At 42.4% G+C, this 13,514-nt stretch overlaps 1 protein-coding gene across 2 annotated transcripts in view; it reads right to left on the reverse strand.

Annotated features, from left to right (window-relative positions):
* The window catches only part of CDK13 (cyclin dependent kinase 13), a 122,862-nt gene extending 109,756 nt beyond the window's left edge, over positions 1 to 13,106 (reverse strand). For both annotated transcript variants that reach the window (XM_041723082.1, XM_041723081.1), the window contains exon 1: positions 11,745 to 13,106. In XM_041723082.1, the coding sequence (XP_041579016.1) occupies positions 11,745 to 12,958 (1,214 nt within the window). In that variant the 5' untranslated portion in view covers positions 12,959 to 13,106. The remainder of the gene's footprint in view (positions 1 to 11,744) is intronic.
* Positions 13,107 to 13,514: the final 408 nt, after the last annotated feature.

Raw genomic sequence — 13,514 nt, forward strand, 5'->3', positions numbered from 1 at the left:
TCTCCCTCTGCCTGTGTCTCTGCCTCTCTCTCTCTCTCTCTCTCTGTGACTATCATAAAAAAAAAAAAAAAAAAGGAATATTAAAGTGATGCAGCCACTGTGGCAAACAGGTTGGCAATTCCTTAAAATGTTAAACATAAATTACCACATGACCCAGAAATTCTACTCCTAGATATTCACCCAAGAGATATAAAAACATTATCTCATGAAAAAAAAATCTCATGCAAAAACTAAACATAAGTGTTCGTGGAAGCATAATTCATAATAGTCAAAACTGAAAACAACCAAAATATCCATCAACTGAAAATAAAATGTGAATAGTCATACAATGGTATACTATTTTGCCATAAAAAAATACTGATGACACATGCTACAACACAGCTGAACTTAAAAACATTATGCTTAAATGAAATTAGTCAGTCATAAAAAAACCATGAATCGTATGATCCCATTTATATGAAATGTCCAAAATAGGCAAATCCATACACATAAAAAGTAGATTGGTAGTTGCCAGAGACGTGTGGAAGTGAGAATGGGGACTGAACACTAAGAGACACTGAGTTTCTTTTTGGGGTGATTAAAATGTTCTAAAATTAGTTGTAATGGCTGCACAACTCTGAATATACTAAAGGCCACTGACTGTACCAGTTAAAATTAGAGTAAATTGCATGGTAAGTGAATAATATCTCAAAAAAGACGTTATTTTAAAAACTAGAAATATTAAGTGACAGAAAACTGAAATGTTTTGTGTTTATTTCCTTTACGTTCCTTATGAAACACTCAAGTTAAGAAAATAAAAGACACATGACTGACTTTTTTGTGGATTTTCTCAGGCAAACAAGTTCTAGTCCACTGAGCACATGAACTGAACTGTGTTTGTCTTCATGTTTCACTGAACCATGCCCTGATATGTGTTTTTGAAGACAAAAAAAGGAAAGATGGTGAGAAGAGTAGAGGGTAGCCTTAACACCTAATCTGCACAAAGGCATATTCTTTTGAGTGGTCCAGCTCTAGTTCTTACAAATTTATTCATCAGCCAATATTAGACTCTATTAATAACAGAAGAATTTTTTTTCCCTAAGTCTGAAGTGCTGGATATTTTCTTATCCAAACGAATTTAACATTTTTTGGCATCTATTTCCTATCACATGCTGTGGTAGGTGTTTAAGAGACACTAAGATTAAAAAAGAACCTCATGGGACTTACAATCCAGTGGCTGAAGCAAAAATGAAATATTATGTAAATTCTTGTCAAACTACACCAGTGAGAAGTGGAAGAAGTCAAAGTACTAAAGGGGAAAAAAAAGTCCATGTAGAATTCCATACCTAGCAAAAATATCTTTCAAAATGGAGACTTTTTCAAACAAATGAAACAGCAGAGCTGCATTATAAAAAATGCTGAAAGACATTTCTCTCACTAGAGGAAAATACTACATCAAAACTTGTATCTACACCAAGGAATGAGAAGTGTTTGAAAGGTATAAATTACAGATATAAATGATTTTTCTCATTTTTAAATTTCATGTCCATAAACAACATATATAAGTCATCTATATAGAGAAATAAGACATATGATAAGAATGGTACGTAAGAGGAGGAGAAAAAACAGGAAGCATACTACTGTTATTACGTTATACATGAAGGTAGGCTGTGATACACTAAAGATGTATATTTTAAGATCAAAGAAGAAATCTTTGTGACCATGAGTTAGGCTTAGTTTTGGGGCAACACAAAATACATGAATCACAAAAGAAAAAAATTGCTATATTGGACTTCATAGAATTCTGCTCTTCAAAATTACTGTTAAGGAAAGGCAACCACAGAATGAGAGAAATCACTTGTAAAATATTTGTATCTGATAAGGAACTTGTGTCTAAAATAGGTACAGAACTGTTACAATTCAATAGAACAACCCAATTCATAAAGAGTATGGACAAAACGTTTTAAGACACTTTAGAAAAGATATGAAGAGCAAATAAGCATATGGAAAGACACTTAATATTATCAGTCATTAGGGAATTGCAAATAAAACCACAATGATGTACTACTACACATCCACCAGAACAGCCAAGAACAAAGACTGACAAAACTGAAGGTTTAATGAGGATATGAAGCTATTGGAAAGGTCATATGTTGTTGACTAGAATGCAAAATGGTACATCCATTTTGGAAAATACGCTGCTTATAATGTCAAAAATTCACTTACAGCACAGCAATCCCACTACTGATTTACTTGTAAGAAATAAAAACAAAAGTGCAGCCCAGGTGGCTGAGCGGTTTAGCACCGCCTTCAGCCCAAGTCGTGGTCCTGGAGACCCGGGATCAAGTCCCATGTCAAGCACCCTGCATGGAGCCTGCTTCTTTCTCCCTCTGCCTGTGTCTCTACCTCTGTGTGTGTGTGTGTGTGTGTGTGTGTGTCTCTCATGAATAAATAAATGAAATTTAAAAAAAAAGAAATAAAAACAAAAGAATTACATCAAATTTCACAACAGCTTTGTTCATAATAGCCCCAAACTAGATATAACTCAAATGCTCATCGGCTGGGTGAATGGACAAGCAAATTATCGTAATTCTATGCAATGCATATAAAAATGGAATACTACTCAGCAATAAAAAGGAAGAAACCACTCAAGCATGCAACATCATCAATGAATCTACGTGAATTCACCAAGATTACATACCATATAAGTAGCAGTTACCAAGGACCACAGGTAGGAGACAAACTACAAAGGAGTCACAGGAAACTTTTGGGGGTAATGGAAATGTTGTTTATCATGATTGTGGTGGTGGTGGTTACACAAGTATATCTAATCGTCAAAAGCCATTTAAATGTATACTTAAAATTGGTAAATTATACTGTATGTAAATTATGCCTTAATAAAACTGACTTTTTAATGAATGAATGAAATATGTCCAATATGCTGGTGGAGGAGGGGTGGTAACAACTCAAATTAATGCAAGCCTGAAGGTGAGAAATCACTTCTGAATGAGATTAATGAAGATGACACCTCAACTACGGCTGAAAGAATGGCCAAGTAGGATTAGCCAATTGAGAAAAGGGCATAAACTAAAGTGAAGGGCAACTGTAATTCCATGTTTTTAAAATAGTAACAAGTCCAGTTCGCACTATGATCGACATATATACTGAGAAATAAGGGTAGTTTGGGCTGTCTGGAGTAAAGAATCATTAAGTGCCCAGCTCAGGAATTTGATGCTATGTTTTATAGGGATCCCTGGGTTGCTCAGTGGTTTGGCGCCCGCCTTTGGCCCAGGGCGTGATCGAGTCCCGCATCGGGCTCCCAGCATGGAGCCTGCTTCTCCCTCCTCCTGTGTCTCTGCCTCTCTCTCTCTCTCTCTTTCTATCATAAATAAATAAATAAATCTTAAAAAAAAAAGTATGTTTTATAGAAAAAGGATAGAATCAAAGTGGTATTTTAAGATTAGTTTGAATGCAGAAAACAGAAGAGGCCTGAAGAAAAACCCAAAGCAATCGACCCAACAATAAAAATGTAAACGAATGTAAAAATTCCTAAATGGAACAGATAAAGACCATGTCAAAAGTACCAACAAACAAGCAATTCCCAGAACTGGAGAAGAAGAGGTAAGTGTTACTAATGTTTTGGCACTGGGTGCCTCGGAGAAACTACTGTCATTCAAAACACACAAACAGGGATCCCTGGGTGGCTCAGCGGTTTGGCGCCTGCCTTCTGCCCGCAGCGTGATCCTGGGGGTCCCGGGATGGAGTCCCACATCAGGCCCCCTGCATGGAACCTGCTTCTCCCTCTGCCTGTGTCTGCCTCTGTGTGTGTGTGTCTCTCTCATGAATAAATAAATTTTTAAAAATCTAAAAACACACACACACACAGACATAGGCATAATTCTAACAGTTCTTAATACAAAACACGGGGCAGGGTGCCTGGTTGGCTCAGTCAGTTAAGCATCTGCCTTTGGCTCAGGTCATTATTTCAGGGTCTGGGATTGAACCCCACGTAGGGCTCTTTGCTCAGGAGTCTGCTTCTCCCTCTCCCTTTTTCAAATAAATAAAAAGCTTAAAAAACCAAAACATTACATAAACAATGTTAAAAAACAAAAGACAAACTCATGAAAAATACTTGTTATGCCACAAAATAGCTAATACCTCTAATACAGTGTGTTAAAATAACAAACAGAAGCGAATCAAGAAATTAAAACATTCAGTAAACAGATTAAAATCAATTCAGTCTTATTAAAGAAATACAAATGAAAAAAATTGCATATTTGACGATGGGGCTGAGGAAACGAACACTGGCACACTGTTGGGAAACAAAAATTGGTAAAAGCCTTCTGAAGGACAATATGACACTCTACCAGAATTATAATGTGTATGTCATTTTTGACCCAACAATTTTACCTCCAAAAAACCCAACATATAGGAGATAATGGGACAAATGTGCACACAAACTATCTGCAATAGATATATATACATATCAAAAATTTTAGAAATAAAAAACTAAGAATCTAGCAAAATGGACTTGCCAAACAAGTTACAATACATTCATACACCAAAATACCAGAAGTGAACAAAAAAGAACATACTATAGAATATGGCATACGAAGTAGCATTGTAAATATATTCCCATAATTCCTAAGATTTACATAAAATCTTTTGTCCCAGGGTGCCTGAGTGGCTCAGTTGGTTAAGGGTCCACCTTTGGCTCAGGTCATGCTCCCAAGGGACCTGGGATCGAGCCCCACATAAGCAGGGAGCCTGCTTCTCTCTCTCCCTCTCCCACTCCCCATACCTATGTTCTCTCTCTCACTCGCTCTCTAATATATAAAATCTTAAAATTAAAAAAAAAAGCTTAAAAAAAAGCTTTTGTCCCTATGCATATATGAAGAGAGAAATCTAGAAGAATGGTATTCAAAACATCAAAGATGATCATCTCAAGTGTTTGGATTCAGGAGGACTCTCACACTCTTCTATAATTGAAAACTTCTCACCATGAGCCTCTAGTATCTTTGTAAACAGGTGAAAAATAATGAAGAGCAATTATTAGAAAAAGAAATGACTCCAAGAAAGGAGAAATAATTTAATGTTAAATTAAGTTTGGAGAGTCAATAAAATATCTCAGTGAAAGTGCCCCCTATGCAAGTGAAAATGCAGAAACAGAAAAATGGGGAGGCATGCAGCCCATTAACTAGTTTCAGTTTTCAGTTTCTCTCACTACCCTTTTCGTTTCCATCTTATAAATTCCAGTTTTTAGACAAGCAAAGGGGGAAAAAAGAGAGAGAGAGAGAGAGAGAGAGAGAGAGAGACGGGATTGGGGGGGGCAAGCCAAGAAACAGACTCTTTACTATGGAGAACAAACATGGTTACCAGAGGAGATTGGGGGGGGGGGCTAAATAGGTGATGCGGAATAAGGAGTGCACTTGTTATGAAGAGCACCCAGTGTTGTAGGGAAGTGCTGACTCACTCTATTGTACACCTGAAACTAATATTACACTGCATGTTAACTGGAATTTAAATAAAAAATAAATAATTTCCAGTTTTTAACCTAGATTTTATCCTTTATTCTACTTTCATTTTGTTTTCCAAATATATTAAGAAAACTAAATTATCTCATAATTTAGATGTGTGGAAATTCAAGGAACAAAAATCACTGCAAACAAGTAATACTTCTGATTCTAGCTTGATCTTTTTGCTTCTAACATCCACTTTAAAGATTATAAAGATCTACCTATGAAACAAAGCCAATCAAAACCAAAAATAACAATAAAAATTTAATAAAAATAAATAAATAAAAAATAAAAAACAATAAAAATAAAAATTATTCATAGAAAAAGTACAGAATAAGAGATTTAAATGATCTAAAATATGAGTATCAAGCAATATCAATTTTCAACAGATTTTTTAGAAAGCTACAATTTTTCAAAGTTAGGAAATAAAGCTTAGCATACAGAAAATTGTTCAGAAAATTTTCACCAAGAAAAACAGATCATTTATCTTGATTAGTACAACATTGTGCAAATCTAAATATTAGGTCTGAATTTATTCACGCAAAAAGTGACACCCAGCATCCTCAACTCATTCCAGTAAAAGCAGCAGCTAGAAAAAGGTTCTTAAATTCTCTCCTTTAAAAAGAATTATCTCACCATACTAGAGTATATGTGAACCAAAATACGAAGTAAGTTTAGAGATACAACTGTAATCTGTGCAAAAACTGGTATGCATTAATCTGTGGAGAAATATGCTATTTAAATCAATTCGACTACTCGGGCGCCTGAGTGGCTCAGCCCATTAAGCATCTGCCTTTGGCTCAGGTCACCATCCTGGGATCAAGCCTCACATCAGGCTCCCTCTCAGCGGGGAGTCTGCTTCAACCTCTCCCTCTGCCACTCCCCCTGCTTGTGCACTCTCTCAAATAAAGAAATAAAATCCTTAAAAAAAAAATAATTCGACTATTAATAAATGTTTCATAACTTTTCCTCCAGGAGCTTACAATCTAGTAGAGAAGACACAAACATAGCCAGCCAAATAATCAGAATATTAAATAAAAATTTTTAAAGCTGTCTATCAAAGACAAAGCAAAGAGCCATAGGAATATAAGAATTAACTTTTTCTACATGAATGGGGCAAGATCTCTCAAGATGGCTGAATTGGAGCTGGGTTTTGAATGCAAAGCCGGAAGCAGAGAAGAGGAAAATAAAAGGGCATTTCAAAGTAAAAGAACAGGAAGAGTAAAAATATAGAGAAATAAAAGTGCCTCTGAAAATAGAATTGATAGAATGGGGCCAGATCATAAAAGGTATTACCTGACAATGCACTGAAAAGTCTGGACTTCCATTCTATATAACGGAAGTGACAAAATCTGACCAACACCTTAAGAAAACTCTCCTGATAAAAAATAAGTTGGGAAGAAAGGAATGGAAGAACAAGGGAAGAAGAGAATGGCAACAAGAAGTCTGATTAAAAACAAAGACCTGAACTGAAGTGCTGAAAACGCAAATGGGATAAATACCAGTGAGACTTATGACTTCACCTGGAGCACCTGGGTGGCTCAGTAGTTGAGCATCTGCCCTCAGCTCAGGTCGCAATCCCAGGGTCCTGGGATCGAATCTCCTATCAGGCTCCCTAAAGGAGAGCCTGCTTCTCCCTCTGCCTGTCTCTGCCTCTCTGTGTCTCTCATGAATAAATAAATAAATAAAATATTAAAAAAAAAAAAAGACTTCACCTAAATCTACATTCCTTTTGAGTGTTTTCTGTATTTATTCTAAATCTACATTCACCTAAATCTACATTCACCTAAATCTACATTCCTTTTTGAGTGTTTTCTGTATTTATTCTAGTATCCTATGTATCTGACACTTTTTTTTTGTACCTGACACTTTTTAAAAGCATTTTAAACATTACACTCACCTATGGATACTCATGATTTATTTCTCTTAAGTACAAATCAAATCAGTAGCATTTTATGAATTAATAGGAGCTTTATCATTCTGAAATGTCTTCATTTTATACATTTCTGAACACAGGTTCTAGGACAATACACTAAATAAATCATGACAGAAGTAACCTATATCATATACAAGTGAATACTAATAACTTCACTTATTTACACCTACTGGTCCAACCGTCTTTAGATCCCCCAGGATCTCCATACGATTCCATAATATAGGCTTCTGCTGCTTGTCAGTGGAACAGAATTTCCACAAGTTCAGAGACAAAACCAATTAATGGGATATGTAATAATTTACTGTACTGGTTGTAACCGATCTGACTTGAGTGACTTCAGATGAAGATACTGCACTGCAAAAAAACTGTCAATAACTAGCTGTAAATAAAGTCTTCAAGGAATGTTTTTAGGCTCATATTCATAAAAGCTACAAGTTAAAAAAGACCAAATGAGCCAAAAGAATCTTTAGAAGGACTTGTTTTTTACAACCCTCAAAATGCTGCAAAGACGGCCAGGAAAGGGGAACCTAAGTGGATCAGTTGGTTGAGTGTCCTCAGGTCACGATCCTGGGATCCTGAGATCAAGTCCCACATCAGGCTCCCTACAGGGAGCCTACCTACTTCTCCCTCTGCTGATGTCTCTGCCCTCCTCTCTCTCTGATGAATAAATAAAATCTTAAAAAAAAAAAAAAAAAAAAAAAAAGACAGCCAGAAAAAAGAAATCAATATATAAATACCCAAACAGGAGATGAATTTTAGCAAAACAGATCACTCCATGAGGGTGTTAGCTCCCTTGAATGCCAGCCAGGACAGTATCAATACCTAATACTAACTGCATGTTACTTCAGTCAGCCCAAGGTTTGAATCCAAGCTGACCTTGGAACAAATCACTTAACTTTTTAGAGCTTGTTTCCCAATCTTTTCCCAACAGAAACGTAGGGGGTGAATGTATGCTAAGTATTTACCAACGCATGGCGCATAGTAAAACCCAAATGTCAGTACCATTGCCTCCCTTGAGAAACAGCTCTCTCTTCAGTATACTCTCACATTACAGGGTCAGTAAGCAAAACTCTGTGACTTCCCACACCTGAGTAGACAAATAGTAAAAAAAAAAAAAATTAAGGTAAGCTGGTTATACGAGAAGAAATGTACAGGTAAGGAAGGACTGATGAAAAGAAAAGCATCAACAGAGGACTGAAGATTCAGATGAAGGCCTAGAGGAGACTGTGAATTAAAAGCCAACAGAATGGAGAGGATTTATTCTAGGAACTAACACCAAGAAAAATCTTCATACCATGGCTTGAATACTACTTTCAATGGGCATGTATTCCCTTAAAGTATCTACACTGACAATTCATTAATACATAAGGGCCATCTGGCCTGGTAAAAGATCTTACTACTATTTCTTATAGCCTAACACATGGTCTCTATTAAATACTTATGTAATCCACAATATTTCATGTACTCAGTAAACTCCAGCATCATCATCCCTGTGTTTACCCATTCAACAATTACTAAGCGACGACTTGTGCCAGACACTACCACTACGCTGAACACTAAGAATACAACGGTAGGTAAAACAGGATAGCTGCCTTCACAGAGCTCACAATCTAGCAATCTATTCATTAAGTAACGTAAGCCACTTAAGACATTACTAAATTCAAAAAGTAAATAAAACTTTGTGTTAAACTGGACAAGTGAGTTCAATTAATTATTCCTAAACAGTAATAACACACTCGTTATATATTCAAAAATCTTAAGAGTTTCCAACCATTTCAGCTGTAAATTCTGGACCCCGTATTTTAAGCAGGACAGTTAACAAACCAGATATAATGTGAAAAATCTCAAAGCCACACCTCATGACAAACGAGGTTTGTTTATTTATTTATTTATTTATTTATTTATTTATTTATTTATTTATTTATTTTGGCCCAGAGAATAAAAGACTCAGAAGACATGGCAAGTGTCTTTACATTTTAAAGAGGTAGCATACCAGTTTGCTCTGTATCATTCCAAAGGGTTAAACTTGAAGCAATGGGTAGAAAGTTACACGGAGGTAGATTTCTGTTTCAATGTGAAGAGTTCTAATAATTCAAGCTATTCAATAATAATTCAGCCACATTACATTTCCATAATAATCTATAGTATTTCTATACTTTACAAAACATAAATTTTCGCTTAATCCTTGAAATAATGCAAAAAAAAAAAAGTATATTCCTATATCCCTGTTACGGTTTAGGAAACTGAGTCTCCAAGGGAGGGTCTTGCTAAGATACCAGGCAAAGCTGGTCTAGAACTCAAGTTCCAAATTTAACGGAACAGGCTGTCTCACAGTAATGTCTTCCCATGTCTAGATGTATTCTGGCACAGACCAAACGGACAGCTGTCAGAAATGCTGGCCAAGATATCTAAAGCCTCTTCCAAATCCAATACTTTAAAAATGCTGGTGGTCACTGTAAATGCCATGAAAAGATTCAGCAATGAATGATCCTCTAGAACGCAAGCTTCATGAGGGCAAGGTCCCCATCTTCCTTCACCAATCTATTCCAGTCCCTGGAACAGTAACTGGCACTGATAGGCTGAATAAATATTTGCAAAATACGAATAACACTAATCATGCATACCACTACTACACGATATATTTAAAATACACAGCACTATTAAGGCCAGGACCTTGTAAAGTATCCATAAACCATAAACACAAACTCTACTCTTAAAATTGCATCATACCCTTAAAATTGTTATCTCAAGTCCTGAAATGTAACCTAATCATTTTCAAAAAACAGCGTCGATCGCAGAAAACATAAAAACAAAAACAACCCCAAAACAACAAAAATGCAAACCTTCTGGCACACCTAAAACGTTTTTTAACTAAAAGTAAAAGGCAAGGTCTTACAAGACACGAAGGCTAAGTTTGGTGAAATGAGTTTTCAGTTGACAGTCTCTGCTTAAGACATCAACTAGAATTTTAAGTGTGCTTGAACACTGTAAGGATGAAGAGATTTATACAGCTGTTTTCACTTAAGGACAAACACACCCAGATCTCCACTGGAATCACATCTTGACAAATATTTACTAGGCTGACACTTCAAAGAAATGTGCTAATTTTACAGGTATATGTATCGAGATTCAACATAACTTCTACTGAGAGGTATTCGCATCCGCTCGGCATTGCTGAAAACTAAGGCCAGTAAGAAAAACACAACCAACGAAAATGACATTTTGTAGTACCCTAAAACTAGAAGGCCTGGAGTTTCCAGACAGCTGAAGGGATAGAAGAACCTGCAAAATATCCGAAAGTTATTCTTAATTCACTTTGCTTAACAGGTACCCGCGTATCAATGCTCACACTTTTCCTAGAGAATAGAAATGTATAACAAACAAGGTGTGACAACCACATCAAAGATTTACTCCAATTTCACTGGATTAAATTACAGCTTTTAAAGCTTTCTGAACAAAGATCGTGATATTTAAAGGTACAGCTAACTTTTAAGTAAAAGTAAATAGTAACTTAATACAATAGTAAACAGCGTAATACTGTAAGGATGTGCTAGACCCTTCACTTGGTTGCACCAATCAATTACACGTTATTAGCAACTGGGTGTCATCATACATAGAAACCACAATCTCTTTTTTTTTTTCTCTTTACCACTTAAACGACCATCCCACCCAAGAATACCACAAAATGGGCATCCTCCTTATCTCGAGAATTTAGAATCCTTTAAGTTCCCACGAAAGTTCCACATCCTCGTGGAAGAGTAAACTTTACGGAAAAGCTGCCTCTTCCGTCGCTGTATTATTAATCACCTGCAGCATGTGCAATCCACTTCTAACTCTGACTTCAGCGAGCGACTCTGAGTGTCCTTTACAGGACGTAGGTCCTAGCTAGGAAGTTCGCTCCTAACCCTCCAAAGATGCAACCTCTTCAGAAAGCTTTCAAGATTCTGGCAAATTCAACCACCTCTCGGTCTACCCGAAGAAACTGCTGGGACAGCAAAGGGCGGCTGAAGAGACACCTGCTAGTGTGTTCACCAGCAAGTCTAACCCCCTGAGCTCGCTCTCGGCGCTCGTGCGAGAACAAGTCCGCCGGACCTGTTGCTCTGCCCCCCGCCCCACGACACGGTGTCACGGGCGCGCGAAGCCGGGTGTCCGGCCGGGTCTCCTCGCGCCGGCTGCGGGCTCGGGCGGCCCCGCAGGGCCCGGCCCCCGCTGCCCCCGCCGCCGCCGCCGGGGGGTGGGGGGTGGGGGGGGTGGGGGGGGTGGGGGCTCGGGCCGGCGCGGCCGCAGGCGGGCCCACCCCGGGGCCGACTCACCTGATGACCGGGCTGTAGGGGCTCCGGGAGCGGCGCCAGCTGCTGCTGCTGTAGGGGCTGGGGGACACGTCGCCGCCCCGCTCGTACGAGCTGTGGCGGCTGTAGCTGGGGGAGCGGCGGCGGCTGTAGGGGCTCGGGGAGCGCGCCAGCCGCCGGGAGTACGGGCTGCTGCCACCTCCTGCCGGGCTGGGGGACTTGCGGCTCCTCAGGCTCTGCGACGCCCTGTGGGACACCGGGCTGTCGTCCCGACCTCCCAGCGGGCTCAGGGACCGCTGCCGCCGCCTGTAGGCCTTGGGCTCGCTCTTGTCCTCCCGGTAGGCCTTGGGCGGCTCCTTGTAGGCCGACGGCGGCTCCTTGGACGACTTAGTCCGGCTCCGGTGCGCCTTCGGGTCTCGGTCCTTGCGGCTGCTGCTGCTGCTCGACGTGGCCGAGGCGCTCTTCCGGCGGCCGCCGCTGCTGCTGCTGCTGCCGCTCTTGGCGGCCTCGGCCCGCTCCTCGCCGCTGTGGCTGTGGCGGCTGCGGGACTTGGAGGCCTCGCCGCCGCCGCGCTGCCCGTCCCGCCGCCGGTGCTCGCGGTGGCGCTCCTTGCTGCGGCCGCTGCTGCTGCGGCGGTCCCGGCGGGGCCTGCGCTCCGAGCCCTCCCCGCGCCGCTGGGTGCCGGAGGAGGAGGCCGGACTCCCGCCGCTGCCCCCCGTTCCCCCGGCAGCCGTCGCCGCCGTTGCCGCGCTGGCCCCCCCCAGCAGCAGCCCCTGCTCGGACTGGGAGCTCACATCCTCGTACTCCACCAGCGGGGTCACACCCCCGCCGCTACTAGCACCGCCACCGCCGTCCTGCTGCGGCTGGGGCAGCGAGAAGACCCGACGCTTCTCCGCCTCCTGCCCGGCGCGGGGCCCGCGGCGCCGCTTCTGCCGCCCTCCTGCGCGCCTCTTGCCTCTCGCCAGCCGCTTGACCTCCAGAGGGGGGCCCGGGCTGAAGCAAGAGGAGGAGGCCGCGGCGGCGGCGGCTGCGGCGGCGGCCGTGCCGGGAGCAGCCAGGAAGAGCAGAGGCGGCGGGGGCGGCGGCGGTTGCAGGAGCTGCGGCTGCAGGAGCGGCAACAGCAGCGGCGGCTGCTGAGGGGACAGGAATCGCCTCCGCTTGCGGCGTTCCTCCAACTTCTTCTCCGCCCAGCTCAGGCCCCCGCCTCCCCCCAGCGCCGTGTCCGAGCTGCTCGGCATCGCCTAGGGCCCGCCGCAGAGCGCGGCGCGGGTGCGGCCTCCTCCCGGGTCAGATCCTGGCCATCGCCGCCGCCGGAAACGGGAACTGCGGCGGAGGGACACCGAGCACCAGGGCCGGCCGCGAGACGCGCCACGATAATCCGGGTCAGGACTCGGGTCCTCGGGGTCCGGGTCGCGGTCGGGAGTGCGGCGGCCTCCGGCCCGAGGGGAGCGGGAGCCCCGGCGGCCCAGCTCGCGGTCCTGCTCGCCGTCCCGGCCTCCGCCGCACACACACCAGATGCGCCGGGCGCTGACCTGCGGGGGAGTCCGGAGTCCTCCAAGTGCCCCCGGGGGCGGGGGAGCGGCCTCGGCCGCGCTCTCGGCTCGGGCAGCGCAACGCGGAAGTACCACCTTCGTCCCCGCTTCACTCCATCGCGCCCTGACGTGGGGCGCGAGTTCAGGGGAGGGGAGTGGGCGAGACAACAACACGCCTCCGCCGCCGCCTCCTCCGCGTCGACGTCGTCCTCCTGTGGTGGCGGCGACACCCGGCGGGCGCCTCGGAAGTGGCCTGGGCCTG

This window comes from Vulpes lagopus, chromosome 11 (assembly GCF_018345385.1).
Source record: "Vulpes lagopus strain Blue_001 chromosome 11, ASM1834538v1, whole genome shotgun sequence".
NCBI lineage: Eukaryota > Metazoa > Chordata > Mammalia > Carnivora > Canidae > Vulpes > Vulpes lagopus.